The sequence below is a fragment of the Strix uralensis genome, chromosome 1, assembly GCF_047716275.1.
Source record: "Strix uralensis isolate ZFMK-TIS-50842 chromosome 1, bStrUra1, whole genome shotgun sequence".
NCBI lineage: Eukaryota > Metazoa > Chordata > Aves > Strigiformes > Strigidae > Strix > Strix uralensis.
In genome coordinates this window covers 48,620,508-48,641,121 of record NC_133972.1, presented here as the reverse complement: position 1 = coordinate 48,641,121, position 20,614 = coordinate 48,620,508, and the positions used below count along the sequence as shown (strand labels likewise).

Here is a 20,614-nt window from a genome sequence, read left to right as displayed (position 1 = left end):
TGGTGCTGTTTGCAGGATGATGGGCGTTGCTATAGTGACTGAGAAAGGCGGGGAACAGAGGAGTTTTGAGGAGAATATCAGCTGGGTCTTCAGTAATTCTAACTTAGCATGTGAAGTCTGCCAGAGAGCCCCGCTGGGGAGACGGGCAGTAATGTGATATGAAAGCACTGAGGTCACCCAGCATGTGCTAGCAAGTGACTGAAGTCGTGGCTTGGACGGATGGGGAAGTGGTGGAAATAAACTCACCTTGTGTTCACATAGGCAGGTTATTCCCAAGTTATCTATTGGCACATTTCCTGACAGGGTAATTGCTTCTGCTTCCTCTCCCATTCCTGAAAATATTGGGTTTAATTCTAACAGTGACTGCTAGGTAGAGAGTTCCCAGGTCTTCTTTGCCTTGAGAGCACCACTCTTGCATCCCAGAGGCTGCACAGGCTCTCCTGCGCTGGTTGCCTAGTTTTCTTGGCAAATCAAAAAAACTATGAAGAGTGGCCATGGACTGACCTTTTCCTTGTGCTTCAGCAGTATTTTTGTGCTCTTTGTCGTTTTTTTTCTCTTGATTCAGGGAAGATACGGTTGATGTCTGTGGTTGGTTTGTGTTAGGGGAACAGATTAGGAAGATGAGTTACTTGGCTGAGACTCTTCACTAGCATCCTGCATCTGCACTGTTAAGACAGTGATCTTCAAAGACAGATTCTGAGTGATACTTGTAGGCAGCTCACTGAACCTAGTGCTTATCCCTCGAGACTGGTGACCCACCTACTCCCTTCATGGAGCTGAAAATTTCTCACAAAATACAAAGTCACTGTTGTGTTTGGAGCCAGGTGACTTCTCTCTTCAAGCAGATAGTTTGGGCTGTATCATGTCTATACTTCTCAGTAAGTCACTGTCCAGTATTTGCACTAAAAACCTCATTTTTGCTTAAATAAGAATTATTGTCTTTTACTAAATCCATGAAGCCCATCAAGTGAGTACAGTACTAAAGATGTCGAGTGAATGAATCATGGGCAGGAAGGAGAGTCAGGACAGACTTTGTCTCCATAGCATGAAATCAGAATCTGGACAAGGCTGAGAACTGCTCAAGATCAAGATATATGACCACTCTGATACAAAGTAAATAGCTTTTTTAAAATTAATGTCCTTGGTATTGGTTATGTTAATACTTCCCTTTTGCAACATTTATTTTTTCATTAACAGAGCTAATGTGACCGAGAGATGGATGCAAAGAAGTGACAAGCACCATGTATGTTTAAACGGCAAAGGGTCTGCTGCAGTCTGTGCTCATGCTGAACGTGCTTAGTCTTAAATTAATGGTACTGAAAAACACAGACTAAGGAGAACTTGCACAGCATTTGGGGAGTATGCTCCTTACATCAGTCAAGGACCCCCCATGTTCTTCTGCTCTATACCATAAGGACTCCCTGAATTCACATGGTCTGAATGCTCATCTGTTCCTTCATTCACTCAATGCTCCCTTTCTTCCCCAAAGTGAGAGTTGCCTGTGTATTTCTTGGAATATACTGGTGTTGTCCTCTTCATCCCATGCCAAGGTCAGCTGCTTTTCCATACATGAAGCTTTGTGTCCTTCCTCTCTTCCATCCTTTCCCCAGCTCTTAATTTCTTCCCATCCCTGAGACAATTTGTTCTGGGTGTCAGCATTTCTGAACTGTACTGGGAGCAAGTACTGCAAGGACATTGGGAGGAAATGGGGGATCCCTAATACTGGCAAAGAATATGGCAGCCATCCACTGGCTCTTTGATCTATAGGCCATTACCCACAAATTTGGGTGGCTGAAACACCTGCTAACTAACTGCAAGAGGTCACAAACCCCATGTGTATATATACCTTTCCCCTTTCATTTTCTTGTTTTCACCAAAATCAATATGATATTGCCCATTGTGTAGAACGTTCTCTGAAATATTGGAATTAATCAAATAATTCATCATCCTGAAATTATCTTTTTACAAACAAACACGCAGAGAAACGCCACTCAGACAACAATCGTAACATTCAGGGATGAAAACTACCCTAGTGTATGCATAGGTCATCAGTCTGTCAGCACAGTTGTTTTTTCCAGGCCAGGCTGAATATCTGCCAGTTTTCTTACAAAGCTGTTCTACAGACTGATCTAAAACATCCTTGGCAGGAGATCCTGGCTGACCCTTATTCTGTGGGTCTCCCCCTTCCATTGTGCTGGTTCCTCACCACTCTTTGTGTCAGCTTTGCATGGGCTTGTGAGGTTTGATGATAACAAAGTTTTCTCCACAACATGTATGCCTGTCCTTCTGTGTAGTTTCACCCTCTGATTTATGTCATCTAATTTGTTTGGGTTTTTTTAATTTCAAAAATGGATTGGTCTATTTTCTTTCCTTTAACTTTTTCCTCTGGCTAGGGTTTCCTGTGCCTCTGTTACATTAAATCTGGTAACCGAACAGCTGTGTAATCATGTTATCTTGCTGACCTGACAGAAGGCATGCACCCCAAAAATAAATATTTTCTAGCGCAGTGTAATTAGAATTCTGGAAAGTGGTCTGAGCAAACTATGCCATGAACTAGACCAGGTGACGAAGTGAAGTCAGTGTACCTTTGGCTTTGATTGCTGGGGTCTGGTTAAGTTTATTCTGAATTTGCAGTGTGGTTTTGTTGGGTTTGGAAGTTTTTGTTTGGTTGGGTTTTTTTATGAAGGGATATATTTATTTTTTGTTAGGCAGGAAACTAATAAAAAAGAAAAAGGAAAGTTTCTTGGATAGAAAGAAATATGAGTGGTTCTGGATTATGTATCTTGATTTTCAGTGTAAAGTAACTCAAAAACACTTTAGTTGAGAAGTTGACATAGAGGATAAGAAAATACTTGACTATAGTAGTGTTTAACTTTTGAATTAAGTATTTTTCATTAATAAAAAAATACGTGACATATATTTCAGTTTGGAGTTCGATCTTGATCCAGTTTACTTGCTGTGATAAAAATTGCAGTCCACTGGAGCCCCAAAGAGATTCATAGAGAGCAGTAGTTCACCATACTATCATTTCTCAAAGATAAATTATGCAGCAGTAAAGACAAGTTCATAAACTTTATTGTATTGCTGTAGTAGCAGTGCTTTAGGTACTACTGGGAAGGCAAATTCAACACTAAGGCCTTCCCGGAGGTTTAGTAAACTGTCTTAGAAACTGCCAGTGTAATTTTGTTTTCTTTCTAAGATATTTTTCTAAGCTCAGTAGTGGGGGGGTGGAGGAAGAGGATGGTCTTTTTTTTCTTGATCTTTGGTTAATCTTTCTGACTTCCTACTTACACTAGCATGCAGAAGAATCATACTATAAGAAAAAAATAGTACTCCCTATACTTGATTGACTCAAACACATGTAGCTTTTTATAGGTTTGCCATTTTTCTTCAATAGCATGCATCTTTGTCATAGTTTAAAAATTATCTAGAAATAGTACAGTTACAGTTCTTAAAATTATGTGCAGCTATAAGCAATATCTACTATCCACATTTTCCATATGTTGAGACAATGTTCTAGTTTTATACGTATAGTAAAAAAAATTATCGGTGATAAACAGTCAATCAGGTAGGACTCTATCTTAATTGAATACTGAAAAAATCAGGATCAAAGTATTTTGTATTCAAAAGAATTTTAGGACAAAATGTTCTTCAGGCCCTTACGTGGTAACACTGAAATAGTAGGTCTTTCTGGCCTTTGCAAACTGTACTAGTATGCAATATTGGCACCAGAGGGTTTATGGCTGTTAGCCTTTAATTGATGCATTTTTTTCTTGAGAATTTCAGATCTTTAAGCAACTATCATTTTCACTGTTTAGGTTTCATTTTAGGACGAATGTAGGAATGTTGAACTGTTGCTATTCTAGCTGATGTTGCAGTCTCTTCACAGATATAATTCAAACAGCAAGTTATGAGACTGAAAGACATAAAAAAAGATAAGAGGAAGAGTTTATGTCTTCACTGCCCATGCAGGTGTTATCTTTTACAGCATAATAGCTGTTCTCCTCTAAAATCCAAGGCACAGGGGTTTTTTGCCACAGTAGCTCTGGGTGAGTTGAGTGCTAGGGAACTGCCTAGCTACATCATGGTAAATACAGCTTTGTCACCGTGAAGGTGTTAGGGAGAAGGAGCAAACAAAAGCTACTTCTCTTGCAGTAAAAATCTCATTTTGACAGTAAAGCATAGCCTGGCAGAGAGCTGATACCTAGCCTTTGAGTCATCTTTTAACTCCCACTGCCTTAGCTAAGACCTAACAGGTAAGCATCAAGGAATCAAGCACGATCTTAAGAATGCAAGCACAGTCGTTGCAAAAGGGACCAGATGTTCCCCCTATATTGGAGCAGCTGTGTAGATCTTGAACCTTGTGAATCCACTTTCTTCTGAGTCCCGTTTTCCAGAGCATGTGCCAATCAAGTGGGTAAGCTGTCTGGAAACACCATTAGAAAGCAGCCTGTCCACAGTGCAGTTGTTCAGCTGGGGATGCATCTATTCTGTATCTGAACACATGCTCTGAAAACATCTGTTGGTCAGTTTAGAGCACTGAGCAGTGAGCTGATGGTAGCTGGGTGTTTCAGTGAAAATACAGCGCTGTCTCACTGATGGGTGCTGGAAAATGTGTTACCTGAGATGAGACCGAGGAAGCAAGCCATCTTCTCTATATGCCCTCACTTTGGCACCATGCAGCTTTCTGGCTTTTGGACACTCAAGTGTTTAATCTACATGAGCCCCTCTCTACTGATGCTGCTGGTTGTGTTTGTCAGTGAATAGGAGAAAGCAGCCGAAAAGACAGTGCCAAATTCTCCAGGGCCTGAGTACCTGCATACAACTGTTGTGTCTAGGCAAAGTTGGTATTTATAAGGTCTCTGGGGTGGTGAAGAAATGAGGCATCCTGTGTGAGGGAGATGTTTTAGGCCCTAAAGAGGGATTGATTTGCGGTTATTATTGCTGTCTTTGATCTGCCAACAGGGATCTGAAACTAATCCACCAGAGCAACACAAGTCTGATATATAGTGCCAGATGGAGATGCCAGAATAGGTTACTCCTGCTGTCTTTGATGCTGCCTTATCATGAAGTGGTAAAACAGGTAGTACAAAGCAAAGCAAGCAAGGGTTAGGAGCATGTGCACTGCAGGAATGCTGCTGGCTGTGTGAAGTGACTGCCAGTTGTCAAAGCCACTGCAGGATCAGTTAGCCATTGCAGCATTATCCTAACCCGATGAGAGGCTGAGGGACCCGACCACAGAGAGCAGTTGGTTGGCTTACAGAATTGAACACCACTGGGTACTTCCATGCTAAATTGAGCAAGTAGAAAATGCAGACTCCCTGTATTTCAAAAGTAATCCCATAAGCACAAATCCCCATAAAAGTGAAGAACGGTGTTTTGTATAAGGACTTTTATTCACCGTGAGTTCATACCCCACCTATGAAGTGTATCAAAAATGAATCTCATTTTAAAATGTTGTGCTGTAAGCAGTGAATGTGGTCTAGCTGCCAAGATGTTGGTGAGATTTTACCACTTCTGGTTTCATTGAGTTTAGAAATCAGAGCAATTTGGGGCTTAGAACAGCTATTAGTTCTCTATAGATCTCATGGTCATGTGAGTCAGCAAGCTCATTGCATAAGAAGAGCTTTATATAGATGTTGGATCAATTGGCAGTGAGTTGTCAATAAATGTATCTCCTAGACACTGTGCAATTGACAGGCTAATGAAGTGCTTTCTCGGTGACAGACAGCTGTTGACAAATCTTTTGCCACTTTGCTTTTCCCACTCCTGCATTCCCTATAAATCCACTCCGTGCCGCAAGCTTGGGGAGTACTAGGACGGTTTCACAAGTCAGGGGGTGCCTGTTTGATACCTTGCATGCATAGGCTGGGATTTGGCAAACATGTTGGTACCCTGTGTGTTGAGGAACCAGAAAGTAAGGACAGTAGTCCAAGGACCATGTTTACCCTCCCTGCAATGTGTTTTCCAGCATATTTCTAAGAAGACACAGAGTAGATGTCCTGCAGTTTATCCTCCCAAGACCGCAGCTTGGGGTTTGGTTCCCTGTTGTTGCACTCTTTCTGCCTTCATTGCTACTGTGGCACTTAGACTGAGTCAGTGCTTTCAATTCCATGTTCCTTTTCCTCTTGCCCAGAAGCAGGTGGAACCACTGGTTTATTTTGCACTCTTGAAGGCTCCCGTCAGTGCCTTTTGCAAATGTCTGATGATCGAGTAAACCGGTTCTTGTCTTTTTAAGTAAAAGTTCCATATTTGTTCCTCTAACTCATGAGCGTATGTAAGCACCAGTGATTTCAGAGGAGTGCTGCCTACCTACGGCAAAAAGATGTCCAGCAAAACCAGATCATGTAGGTATGCATAATCCCACCTTCTTTGTAAGAGAAACTATTTTGGTTAATGAGTGCATTAAGAAGTTTACAGAGTGACTCATTGGCCCTAGCTATTACTGGCATTTGATGAGAAGACATAATTTCACTCCAGTGTTCATAGCCAGCCTAGATGATGTTCATATGTTGCTGCATAGTTTGGGGCTTGTGAGCTGTACTGCAAGTGCAGTTTGCCTATTTGCTTGCATGGATGATAATGATGGCCCTGTGTAGATGATTTAAATAACAAAGAACGTGCTGTTTGATTGACATCGTAAAGCCATGTTTGGTTTTACATTGTTTCCAAGATATGCCTCAGTTGCTAACACTAATCACAATACAAATTATTATGAAACTTCTATTGTAATTCTTAAGTAATCTAGATGTCTTTGCACTTCCCAAGACATTCTGTTTAGGAGAGAGCTAAAATAAGAAATGTAGGTGATATCCAAGAAGGCTGTGATGAGATGCATGGTGAGCACTAGTGGATTTTCAGTTGTCAGGAATATATTACATGACATTAAAGGCCAAACCTTGCACCCACTGAAATCAGAAGCAAAACTTGTATTGATTTTGTTGAAATCAAAATCAGACTGACCCTGTGTTGCCATTTCATCTTGACAGACATCAGGGAAAAGACATCCTTTCAAAAGGCTCTATGTTCTTCACACTGTGGGCACTGAAAGACACTGAAAGCAACTTGGGAAGTTGTGCTGATGTAACTGCTGTTTTCCAAAGGGGGGTGGTCAGCTTCTTGCTTTGCAAGAGGGAAGGAAGCCAATGTAAAAATCTGCAATGGAGCAGGGACAAGGATTCACACAGCAAGTGAGACTTCTTGTCTCACCCATCTCATCCAGCGCTATGGAACACAAATCTGGGAAAAACACTGCTGTCAGGAAAACATGAGTATATCACAGTTTGTTTCTGGTAGACGAAAGGAAGCCCAACCCTTTGCTCAAGGTGTTAATGGTATGAAAAAATATTTTGCAATTTTCCTGTTGTTTCAGAACTGCCTCCAACAGTAGGCAAGTTTGTTTTACAGAACAGAGCTTTAAGAAAGAGGACAAGCTAAAAAAGAAATAGTAAATATTCAAACGAATGTTACTGTCTTCTATTACCTCAGGAGCTGGTTCACTTTGCTGATTGCTCACTTTCAGTGTGGTCTGAGTAATGAAGAGCTGACTAGTGAGCCTAGTTTGGTGTAATTCCCTGAGTACTCTTGAAGAATAACAAACCCAGAAAGACTGTAATGAAAAATAATAGAAAGGTAGCTGGGGGCTTAACTTATGATCTCTGCTCATTACCGTAAGCGACATTTTCATTGCAGTGTTACCATAAAGATTATTGGCTGCCACATAACATAGGTCCCTCCTGAAAAGATTCTGGAACAGCTTTGTTGGCACAGTAAAAGCCATGGAAAAATGCCAGTGATTTGCTTAAAACCCAGTAATTGTTTGCCAAATAATAATGGTGTGATGCTTTGTTCAAAACTGGCTGGAAAATGGTGTGAATAGTCTGTATCATTTTATTACATGGCATCTGTGTGACCGTCTTTGATCTTCTGCTGTAGATGTTTATAACTGGAAAACCATTTTATTGATATTTTTTGCTTCCAAGTCCTTGACCTCTGGCTTTCAAAATTCCAGCATTTTAACATGAACGGTGACAATGATTTTGAAATTGGCTTTGAATGTCCTTGCTCCTTTGCATGTATGTGGACCTGTCTAAGCACAACTCATCAGAGTGTCTGGAAGATCAACATCATTGGCATTTTTGTGCCAATGTTGGCTAGGGGGTAGTTGAAAGGGTTGTATTTGGGAACTGGAAAGAGATTTCATGAGGAAGATGGCAAAATTCAATATTTACAGTGACCTGTTATGCATGTTCAGAAATTCAGTCCAAGAAGGTTCCCCTGGAACAGTCTTTCTGAAAAGTACATCCAACATGAGTCAAACAAAGCCAGCTCAGGTGACTGGGTGAAGCTGGATTGTCTGTGATGTGTAGCACTTCAGATGTGGTCCTTTGTGTCAGAAAGGTGAAGTGAGTTTCCTCATTTCTTCAACCTTTTCCTGGTAGTGCTTTTTGAGCAGCTAAATCCAGTGGGCTGGAGGAGCCAGGGGTTTCCTCCACTGATGGCAGTGAGCAGCTGCTCCGTATTCCTGTTCTCTTGTCCTGACAGTAGCAAGGCTAACTACAAATTCAGAACATGTGTGTATATATATACACACACATGGCCAGTCATGAACAGATTAACATGATGGGAGGACAGATGGCCACATAAACACAGAGAGGACAAACAACAGCCAGACTGCATTTCTAGGGATCAGTGCTCAAGGAAAACCCTATGCCAGGGATTCCTCTGGTACCTGTCTCCCACATCTTGGCTTTTCAAGTATCATGCCCCCAGACCCAGTCTTACCAGCTTCCATACAGCCTCTCAGCCTCCCTGGATGCTAGCCCCAGACCCTTGGTCCAGTATCCAGGACTTGGTCCATCCTAGTGTCTGGCTTGAACTTTGCTGATGGGTCCTGCATGCATGCTGTCAGAACAGAGAGCACACACAGAAAACATCGAGAAACAGGGTTTAGGTAGGACAAAGTGGAGGTGATTTGTCACAGAGCTTAGTCAAACGAGTGTTCTTACCAGCTCCCGCTTGCATGCTATTAGCCTCATTTATTCCCTGCCTGGTCCTCTCTCCATTTTTCTGCACTTGTTCTCTGCCATCCACCTTGATCACTCCCTTCCACTCTCTTGGTCCTTCCCCTAAGCATCTCATAAATCCTGTATAATCCTTAAGTACTTTTGCTCAATCCCAAGACTCCCCCTAAGCATCCCGCACTAAGTCCCATGCCCCCTTTACACAGTGGTCCCCAGAGCTTGCACAGCCTTCCAGGAAGAGTTTCTTGTGTTGGGTCACACAAGTGGGTTGTGCAGTGGGACCAGGGCTTAGTCCTTCACCTTTGAGGGTCTCAGGAGTGGTGATTTGTGGGGGGTTAGGTTGGTTGAGTTCCCCACTGTGTCACCATGTCCCTCATCACTGTTCGGTCTTTGTGTCTATTTTGAGGAGCTGCTAGGCAGCTGGCCCTGCAGCTGGTAGAGATGGCGGAAGTAGACACCCTGGGAGGGACACCCAGAGTAAGCCACCCCAGCAGAGCAGGGCAGCAGTATAAACCCTGTGTGTGGACAGTTGCGGTCCCCTGAATGTTCTCCCTGCTGCTGCCAGTGAAATCGGTCATCCTCAGTGTGCAGCAGAGCAGGCTCAGAGTAACTCAGACACTTCAGTTTTGCTTAAAAAAAAAAAAAAAAGAAAAAAAGAGACTCTGCGTATCAGTATTTCCCCAGAGTCCCCTCTCTACATTTTATTGGTACACTTTGTCTAGTTACTGGAAAAGAAATACATACCTGCCAGACGTAGAACAACTTAAAGAAAGTTCCTTGGCTTGCACTTAGCTATTTTTACCCTCTGTTTTCCTTTTTTTTAATGTTAATTAGGTGCACAGCAAAATGCATGTAGTAAATCAATAATAAAGATTATGTAAGGAGATTTATCTGAGCAGCAAGCCCCTTAGTGTAACATTCAGAAAGGAAAATGAGCACTGGTTTACTTAAGCCCAAAGGACTCCATGTGGACAACAACATTAAAATAACATGAGAATGAAGAAGACTGTGTTTGGCTGCCTCCAGGAAGGTGTCTGTGCTGTGTGCCAGTATGTTTTCTGCACTGTGTTCGCTGCCTGTCCGGGGTTAGTCTGAGAGCAGGCAGGTGGCCCTGAATATGGTCCCAACAACATGTTTTAGTGAAATGGAGCAAACTGTTGATTTATCTACTGCATGCTCATGGAATTACAAATACGTAAAGACAAGGTGTCTTCAGTAAACAGAACACACTTCTTTCTCACTGGAATAGTCTTTTTCCTTCTTGCTGGTGCATTTTTCTCTGCAGCCACCTGTGCTGGCTTCTGCCAAAGAAGCCGAGCCTGCTCATGCAGATTCTGTGGCTCTTCATTCCTTTTGATTCATTAGGTGGAGGATGTCATTTGTTCTAGGGGGTGCCTCAGCCCTCAGGGTTTACAGCTGATGCCTGTATCAGGCACTAAATTGTTTCTCTGGTCATACATAAGTGGGAAAGCACCATTTGATCTTTGGAAAGAAAACAAGGGGAAAAATATTCCACTGCAATCTGTGAGATTTCTTAGCTGTGAGAACTTCAGGTTCTGACCTATGAAGTTTCTCTGTGCCTGGGGTGGATCCAGGGACTGGTCTGCACGTGTAGGCTGAACCACTCCCTGATCCATTGAAAATGAAGCATGAGAAGGAAGATCAGCCCTCCTGGATGCACTTGAAGATGCAAGTCCCAGGTGAGAAATTCTGCATAATTGAGATAGTCTGATAGGACTGTCCAGAAATGCAGAAATGAATCATTCTCTCCCTAGTCCTCTCAGGCTGCCATCTCATTATACAGGGCTAGCTGGGGGTTGTTTCATCAGCATAATAAATTTTCTAGATGAAATCCTAATTTGTGTTTGTCTCTGTTTTTAAAGAAATAAGCGTAAGCGTGTCCTCTCCTTTCCACCTTCATGACAGTTCCATGGAGGTCCCGCTTGCGTGTCTCTCTGACTTTGTGGCACGGCTGAGATTTTCAGTGTTGCGGTCCCTGGGTATTAGATAGGTCCGATTTTAAGAAAGCAGATGCTAGTGTTCCATGTGCTTTCAAAACCCTCTCTGCCAAAGCCAAATTTCTTGTAAGGTCTTTCAAGTTGGGTATGCAAAGTCATTAGCCAGTTTTGCAAGTCTTGGCTTGTACATTTTCCTTTAAAAAAGACTTTTTCTTTTGCTGGGTTTCTGTGAGCTTCCAGCTGTGCTCCCCTAACAAGCCTCACATTTAAAGTACTTGCTTCAAAAGGCTGCTAGCCTCAGAGAATATGAGGAGAAAGCTTTCTTTTATTACTGTATATTAATTAAAGAAATGCCTAACACCTACTTGGAATTCCTTTCTGGGAAAAAAAAAAAATTAGTTCTTCTTAACATGCAAGATGGTGAGTTCAAAGAAGCAGGGATTAAATTAACCAGTTTAAGAGCAGAAGTGTCTTGCAGAATTAAAATTATCCAGCAATTGCCAGCCCAATAGGAGAGCAGGTGTTTGTAAATCATAGTTACTTCTGCTCAGATCTCCCCACACAGACACGCCTCCCCCAAGGTGTCTCTTTATATGTCCAACTGGACTGTATTGCCTTTACAACTGCTGAGTCATCACAGCAGGACTGATGATGCTATTGTGAGGAGCACCACCAGGAGCTCCTGAGCTCAGGCCAGAAGTCCATCTGGTCAGGGTCCATCTCTGACAGTAACCTGTAGCAAAAGAGGGTGGGAGACATGGCATAGAGAGGTTGAGTCTTTCTCTTCTTCAGGTGTATGGCACAGTAAAAGTGAAGGGGAGAGGCTTGGGGGTGAGTGATCTGGCAGAAGAGAGCCCTGTGGGAAATTGAATGGTGAAGTGTCCAGTAGGAGACGCGTGGGATGGGGGAGCTTATTTTGGAGGATGTACGTTCTGCACAGTCACTGAGACAGTGAGCTCCAGGACGGATTTGGCAGAATACTTTTTTTTGCTTATTGAGATTTGGAGTGTTTTTAGGCAGGAATTTGCAGTAAGTCAACTTTGGACTGTATGACTCAGCAGAGTCTGTAATGTAGGGTAGCTAACAGCTTGTGAGAGCATGCAAAGTGGGAACAGAGAGGGAGTGGTTGCTTTGGGTAGACTTCATCTAGCATTTAAAAATATCTAAACGTGAGTGTCTACGTGTCAGCTAGCTGCCCACTGGCCACTGTAGTTGGTGAAAATCTATAACAGAGTACAGCAGCTAAGCATCTCACAGCAGACACTTCTATTTGGTCACCCAAAAAACTCTCTACTCCACCCAAAAAACTCTCTACTCCACTGCCTTCATTAGCCAAATCTCCACTGACTGTGACATGGGCACCTATACTGAATCCTCTCCTTCTTACCTAATTTGGGCTCTGAAAAATGAAACTAACTACAAAAAAGAGCTAACCAAGATGGGGAGAGGTGATCAGTTCCCCTGTGGAGTGCCTCTGAGGGTGAAGACCCCAGAAAGCACTTGAGGGGATTAGGGATTTCTGGTGGTGCAGAAAGTGTCTTTGAAAGATAATGTGCAGGACTTTGGGGGATTAGGGAGTGTGATGCCAGGGCAAAGTCTGCAGGAACTTTGGGTTATGAAGATTATTGGGGCAGGTGGAGGAAATGGAAAAGTATCTCAGGTTGTTACACTTCGGAGTGTACTGGGGCTGTGCTCTGGGGTGTGGACATTTGGGGCAGTTTGAAGTATTAGGCATACCAGAGTGTGAGTGGGCAATAGAGGAAGACAAACCGTTACAGACCTAAAAATACTGGAGCAGTTTTACACCGTATTAAGAGCTGCAGGTTTGGTAGCCCAGAGGCTCTTGCAGCGTAGCAGGCACGGAGCACCGCCAGCGCCTGCCCCCTTCAACCAGCCAGTAGTGCTGCCTCCATTTTGGAGCGTGAGGAGTGAGCTGGTACAGGACAGATGACAGGCCAAAGCTGAGTTTTTTGGAGAATCTTGCAGAGAGCTTCAGATGATGAACATCTCCAACACTGCTGCCATCTGCTCTCAGAGCACTCGCAAACAAGGGGCAAAAAATTAGCTGAATAAAATGAGTCACTCTTGTCTGTTCTACTTATTAAGAATCCTAAAACTGCAGCTTGCCATCCGAGTGTGCAAGGAAACCAGAAATTCATTTTACTTACCCATGCAATGTTCCTGTTTATTTAAATCATCTGACTTATGTCACAGAGAATAAAAATAAATTATTGGTAAAGTACAAAAATAATATGATATTTACAAAGTAATTTTAACCCCCACTATTTTCTCACTCTGGTACATTACTGGCAAATTAAACCTCAGTATCTGTCCCCTTCCTGGGAGAAGATGTAGTTTGAGGAGGTGATGTGTTAGCAGCTCCTACAGGAGAAAAGTCTCAGTCACTCAGAGGGAATACCAGAGCAGCAATAAGCTATGCAAAAACTGCCAGTGCAAACGCATCTTGCAGTAAGTGCTTGAGAATTGTGACTAATACAGGGTAGCCAGCACGTATCAGTCTTGCAAGCGCTTCTTTCAGATTTGAGTCTCTAGTGATATTCCCACTGATTTAGCCTTTCCTCTCTCCTGCTTCAGCAGCTGGGGCTGGGGACCATCCTGTTGAGGTCACTGTAAATACCCACACTTGAAGCTGCCTCTGAGCCTTAAATACCTGCCTGAACCTGAGCTCGTGCTTTTGGAAAAGCTAGCAGCGCTGGAATGTTTCACCTTTGTTTCTCAGGTTACGGTATATACCTGGAGGTAGCATCTCTCCAGGATCATGTTTAACTGTGTGCATCCTTTTCATACTGCATACTCACCCTGTAGGTCTATTACAAACATAAAGTGAGAGCAGTGTATTTCTTGTGGCTCATTCCTGAAATCCTCTTTCAAAATGCTTAAAATGGAGAAAATCAATGTGTGCATCCAACTCTTTACAGTAGTTCACTAGCTTACACAAGTTCACTCTTTTCATCTCTGGGAGCATGTAGCCTTCAGCTAGTGCGTGTTTTGTTGTACAAGAGAGAAAAATTGGAGGCAATTGTGCTGAAGGTGGTTTTTGAAAATGGCTCTTTTGAACTATATGAATTTTAACTGTGGTTCTTTTTTAAATTCAGAGATTTTGGTAGCAAGACTGTATGCTTTCAAGTTACAAGGCTCCATGCAACATCTAGCAATTTGTAGTTTAATTTAGAAGGATCACCTACTTTCCTAAATGCTTAAGTAATGTGGCAGGCTGTGGTTATTGATTCTCTCTGAATTTATTAAAAGAAAGCTGTATTCACTCTTTCCTCTTGGGAATGCCCTTCCTGAACTGCATGCTTGCTAGTGACAGCTTAGACCCCTGATACATAACCAAAGACCTTGCCTAATATCCTTGCAACTGCTCAGGGAATTTTTATTAAGTAAAAGCATCATTAAAGTAGACAGAATGATGAAGTTTAATGAGCGTCTTTCTCACTTGATATTGTTAGTTTTGCTGCAGCAGCCATAGTGCTCTCATTTGTTACTTCCAGTGGGGCAGATAGAGAATGCAGGGAGATTTTGTTTATGTTTATATTTGCATACAAAGAAACATTTATGTTCATGAGGGGTATTTGCTTTGAAAAATATATACAAGCAAAGAAAGCAACTGGAAATCTTTATCTGAGGGCTTTCTGCATTTTCAGTCTTGCATTTACTCTCTCACTTTAACATAATGAGAAGACTGCATGCAATACTGCAGCTGCTAAGTCTACAAAGGTTCAGCAGTTTGTGAACTGTGGTTATAATAACTAGCTTCTGACTGTTGTTGCAAACTGTAAACATCTCAAATATTTATTTGCACTCCAGATTTTATTCTTCAGCTGAGATTTTGGTCTGTTAGCGGTGTGTAGTGTCCTCCTCAGAGCTATACCAGGCCCATGAACAGGTTCCAAAATACCAAGTGTGAAGGTGCTGCCGTGAATGTATTATCAGCACTTCTCTCACAAATCTACGTTGACACAGTAGCCACAATCTGCCTCAATATTCCCTTGTCTGTTTATGGAGACCATCTGCCTTGGCTAAGGGTCTAGTCATACAAGTAGATATGTCAAGGTGCCAACTCCTTGTACATTACCATCCATCAGCTGAGCTGCATAACTGTCCGTGTGCATGTCTTAGGCTGACCTCCGCTGCTGAGAACGTTGCGCGAGTGTCTCTGCCTAACATATTTGACTTTGCAGTGATGCCAGAGCAAGAGCATGTACACAGTACAGCTTGGCTGACAGACGGTGACATGCAAGCTATGGTTTCTGTGGCTGTATCCTTCCAGTAGGCATCGAAATCATTAAGGACTGTATATGTAAACTCCACTTCTATTACGGCGAAAGGGTTATAGATTCTCGTGTAATTCAGACAGTTACTTCTCCATGTGGATCTGCTCCATTAGGTTTTTTTTTCTTTTGTTTTTTTTTAACTTGTGAGCTATGAAAGTGGTGCCTGTTGTCATACCAGAAGTTCATTGAAAATTGTGAATTCTCTTTTCCCTAGTGTAACAGAAGGCAAATTCTGTCCCAGAGGCATTATCACAGTCATTATTGTATTTAAATGTTGTTGTGACACCATATGTCTTCTAGTATTTGATGTGTGCAAACACAAGAGAGAGTCCCTGTCTGTGAAGGCTTGTATAATCTAAATATGTCTGATCCTTGCTCTTTGCGTAGCAGACTGCTGTGATAGATTGTAAAGCACTTATCTTCAGTTGAGATAGCAATGTGCAGCTGAAAATTCCTTGAAATTTTGCCAGAGAAACCTAAGTAGATGTATTTGATTTGCTTATTTCAAACCCAGTAATTTATTTTCCTGGATTAAACTTCAGTGCACGTGCAAATAGAAGCGGTTGGACGTGAGAATAAGTAAAAAGAGTGTAAAAGTGCTGCAGATCTCTGCAACTCATGCACATCTGCCACTACCAACACAGTATTTCTATGGGGCAGAGGGAATTGCTGGAGCACCAATAACACTGAATATCGTAAGGAGCAGATATCAAAGAAAAACTGCTACCAAAAATACTTACAGGTCAATTGGGACTTTTACTGCTTAATGCATGCCGTGGCTGCTAGACCTCATTTTGCAGTAAAAAGGTGTTGCCCAAGTAGACTTTACCAGAACTCTGAAGTTCATTCAAAACTGTCAATATTCAATCTCTGCACTTCAAAAGCATCTGTATAGTCGGTAGAATTCCCACCACACCTTTTTACTTCAGAAAGAGTTTGCTAATCTGAGCTCTGCCAGTCCACAGTCTTGAACATTTGGACTGAGAAGGCAGGAAATGAGAGCGGAATGATTGACAGAAGTGTCATCTGAGAGGGAAATTCATATACAGTCTCCAAAGCAAAAAAGTGTAGCCTAAACCAACCTGAGCAAAAAAAGGGTATGTAACACCTGAAAAACACTAAAGACATTATACTTCTCTCTGAGTTGGTGCTAACAGTGCAGAGGAGCTGTGGGGCAGCAGGAGGTGGAAGACAGGACAGTGACAGGGTACTTCTGTTCCCATCCGCTAAGTTTTTTGGTGCTCAGATACAGTGGCTCAGTGGATTCTCTGTTAATTCAATGCTTAAAGTCCCAAATGGGGACTTTCTTATTACAGGAAAAAACCTCACATTCCACTGTGAATAGCATTATTTTTCTAGAGCCAACAACCAACTTGAATGTTAATTTAGTATTTAAATAACTGTTGGTATTCACAGATTTGAGCATGCATTTCCACTTCTCTGTTGCTAACTTCTTGGAGTTACAGAGTTATTGCTGACAGTGGTTCAAATGCTGCGCTGCATATCATTGATTTTTGACACATCATTCCCTGACTTTTTCTACCCTGGATTGGTTTCTGATGGGACAGCCTCCTTGAATGACACTTCTGTGCTCTTCCACAATGATAGTATTTCCTGATTCTAAAACATCTCCTTCCATATCTTCCCTCCCTCAACTCACTAAACACCTTCCAAAACAGAACAGTTATTTAGGATGGATATTTGATTAGTACGCATACTGTATACTTGGATATAATATAGCCTTGTGCTGTTGGGGCTGCATCTCTTATGAAAAGAAAAATATGTGTATTGTAGCTAATAGTAAGCATGCAGTTATCACAGAGGGTCAGGGCTCTCTGTATTCATCAGGAAATGGCATCTGATCCCTTGTTGACTAGTAGGTGATGCCACACATAAAATTTCAGTAAGGTGAAGTGATGTCGTAGTTTACAGTTGTATTTTCCTTGAGCAAGGCTGTTTTGGGTACAGTGCACCTTGACAGCAGCCTGCTTAACAGCATGATGTAAAGCTGCAGCTGCTGAGGAGGTGAAAGCAAGTGCTGCCTTTCCACCCCACCCCATGAGAAGCTCTAATCCCATTCTGCAGTCCAGGAACCCCAGGGTTGAAGTATCTTCCAGATACAGCAATATAAAACTCAGAGCAGGTGGTGTCTTTTAACCTGACATAGAATAGAATAGCATAGAATTAGGATAGGATAGGATAGGATAGGATAGCATAGGATAGCATAGCATAGCATAGCATAGCATAGCATAGCATAGCATAGCATAGGAATAGAATAGAATAGAATAGAATAGAATAGAATAGAATAGAATAGAATAGAATAGAATAGAATATTTCTGTTGGAAGGGCCCTACAACAATCATCTAGTCCAACCAAGTTAATTCAGGGTTGACCAAGTTAAAGCATGTTATTAAGGTCATTGTCCAAATGCCTCTTAAACACTGGCAGGCTTGGGGCATCGACCACCTCTCTAGGAAGCCTGTTTCAGTGTTTGACCACCCTCTTGGTAAAGAAATGCTTACTAATCTCCAGTCTAAACCTTCCCTCGCACAGCCTTGAACCATTCCTATGTGTCCTGTCACAGGATACCGGGGAGAAGAGATCAGCACCTCCCTCTCCCCTTCACCTCCTCAGGAAGCTGTAGAGAGCAATGTATGTCTTAGCTGAAATCTCTCTGTATCTGACATAAATAGCCCCTCCATGGCCATGCCTTATAGCACAGTAATTCAAGAGTATTTCTGTCTGTTTGCATCCTTGTTCAATGTCTCTTGTATACAGTTGACTACATAGTCCACCAGACCCTGTAGAAGAAGGAGGGCCCATCCTCTGCTGAAATTAGTTTCAGCCTGCAAAGCAGAAGAGGTCACTGTAAATAGTCACTTTATCTCTGAGATACACACTCAGGGTGGTACCCACTGCAGAACTGTATATGAGATCATGCTTTCTGGATAAGCTACAACATATCATGAGTAACTAAGTCTCTTCTGACATGATTAAGCAAGAGTAGCAAAAGGATCTATACCTGGTCCTTGTTTGCAGGGCAGACATGCAAGCTACATGCATGGACTGCAGCAGGGGAGAGTGCATGTGAGGGTGTGTGTGATGGACCAGTGCAGCTCGCTTGCGACAGCTGGGACCTTCTGTGTGCCCCAGACACATGAAAATGCAGGACCCGGGTTCTGTTGGTGACAGTGCTGGCAGCTACCCACTCAGAATTTGGCACATGAAAAGGCAATTCTAGGAAGACTCAGAGTTTCTCAGCCCCAAGCCACTGATCCCAAGTCCTGTTTCTTGACAAAGTCCACCAAAAAAAGGTGGAGGTGCAGTGACACAAGGAAGGCTGTTTTGGGAACTGGTGCCATTATCTTCTTCAGTAGCAGAATTCCTATCAAGTGGTAGAAGTTAGTGTCCGACTTGACTGCCAACAGCCTAGTACGGGATTGGGGTGGACACTCATCAGCATCAATCTCAAGTATTTGCAAGGGGACACCTTTCAGAGGGATTCCAGTATTGGTGTCAACATTGCCAGTGTTTATACAGCTGAATGAGCAGAAACAAAGCTTGACTCTGTTCCCTTCTAGATGCACTGACACCCCCAAAAAGTACGTCTTCAGAAAGCACTCTTTGTCGATAAGGGAAGTTAAGTTTGAGCTGTTTATTTTGGGTAGGTTTTTAATTTAGTTTAATCAGGATTACTCATAAATTATCTATTAATTACTATGTGATATTTAGCAAGATCCTCTCAGCCATGTAGTCTATTTAGCTTTGCTGTGAATGCCAGCCATCTTAATTGTAGGATACTTTGTCAACATTTAATCAGTGGTACTTACTAATGTGGCATTGATGTGTTGGTAGCTGTCCCAGTACTATCAATCATGTGTGAGCAGCAAAGGCGGCTGTGACACCATTGCTCTCTGTCACATTATCAAGCCCTTGGGTTTTTTGGTTAGGGATGATGCTCACTTTGCTCTAAGTGGGTACTCTATCTCTCCAGTTCAACACAATTTTTGTCATTGTCAACTTGAATACACATCCTTGCAGCCTTCCGAGCCTTAATCCCATAACTGCAGACTAAAGGTTGCCAGTTTCTGAAGGCAGAACTGATTGCTCCTTCACTGCTCCAAAGGCCGGCTCTTCCCAATGTTACTCTCCTGGTAAGTCATGAAAAACCTAATATGGACTGCAGCGTGAGATCTAATAGAAAATTCAGTGTGTTGAGGCAAAATAAATATAATGACCTTCCTTTTTTAATTTCTAGTAACTAGATGCATTGTTTAACATGCTGCAGAGTAAAAGCCCATGTTTAATGGTTGTATTACAAATATTCTTTGTCTCACTTCCTTACAGTCTTTATGGCAGACACATGCAGGCGAATCCTGAACCTCCAAAGAAGAACAATGACAAGTCAAAGAAGATCAGCCGTAAGCCTCTGGCAGCCAAGAACAAATAAGTCTCTGGCTTCTGCCTCTGTTTTTATACCTTTTACATTGCTTTTGCATGTGCCTATAATATTCCTACGCATCTCCTGTTACTCATAAGAAAGCAGACACTAGAGGTAAAAGCAATTTCCTATGTATACTGCTTTAGAAGATACTGCTTAAGGAATACAAAATTACATATTCTCCTAATTATGGTCACATTTATGTAGCCATTTAATATAACACTGTCAAACACATTTTAGCTTTTCTATTTATATGCATATTAATGTCCTCTCTTCACATGTTTCATGTCCTGTTAATATCAGGGGGTTTGCACCTATATTATACAATATTGAATTTCATATAATATTCCAAGTGATTTTAATAAAGGTCTTTATTTGTATTGTGTTTCAGTTTCTTTAATAGGACTTCTGAATATTGAATTCCTTGAGGAGTGTATGTGTCCAGTTTCCTGCAATGCGTTAATTTCTTGTGTAGGAATGTGATAGCATTTTATCTGATACAAGTCAGTTAAAATGTAAAACATTCTGTTCAAGGAGTGAAAGATTTTAACCAGTTTCTATTTCTTTTTTACATTGCTATGTCCTGCTTTTTTGCCTTGAAGGTTATTTTGAAATCAAGGAGTAGGGGAAGGGAGAGAGGGAAGAAAAAAAAAACTGTCTTTATAAAGAGCTGCCAATTGCCAGCCTCAATTTGGGGAAAGAGAACTTTCTCATTTGAAGAAAATGGTATTTCTGCCAATTTTTTAAGTGATTTTTTTTTTTTTTAGGCAGAAAACCCAAATAATGTGTTTAATCTCTGCTGAAAGTGCTTGTATTGAAGAGCTGTTCCAAATGGCTTTTGAAAATGCCACAGGTTCTATATTTATCTGTACAAAACCAGCACCACAACCAAGC

At 41.9% G+C, this 20,614-nt stretch overlaps 1 protein-coding gene across 1 annotated transcript in view; it reads left to right on the top strand.

The window, feature by feature from the left end:
• Positions 1–20,100, top strand: part of RSU1 (Ras suppressor protein 1) — a 114,562-nt gene extending 94,462 nt beyond the window's left edge. The window contains exon 9 of the mRNA XM_074865165.1: positions 19,627–20,100. Coding sequence (XP_074721266.1) covers positions 19,627–19,729 — 103 coding nt within the window. The 3' untranslated portion in view covers positions 19,730–20,100. The remainder of the gene's footprint in view (positions 1–19,626) is intronic.
• Positions 20,101–20,614: the final 514 nt, after the last annotated feature.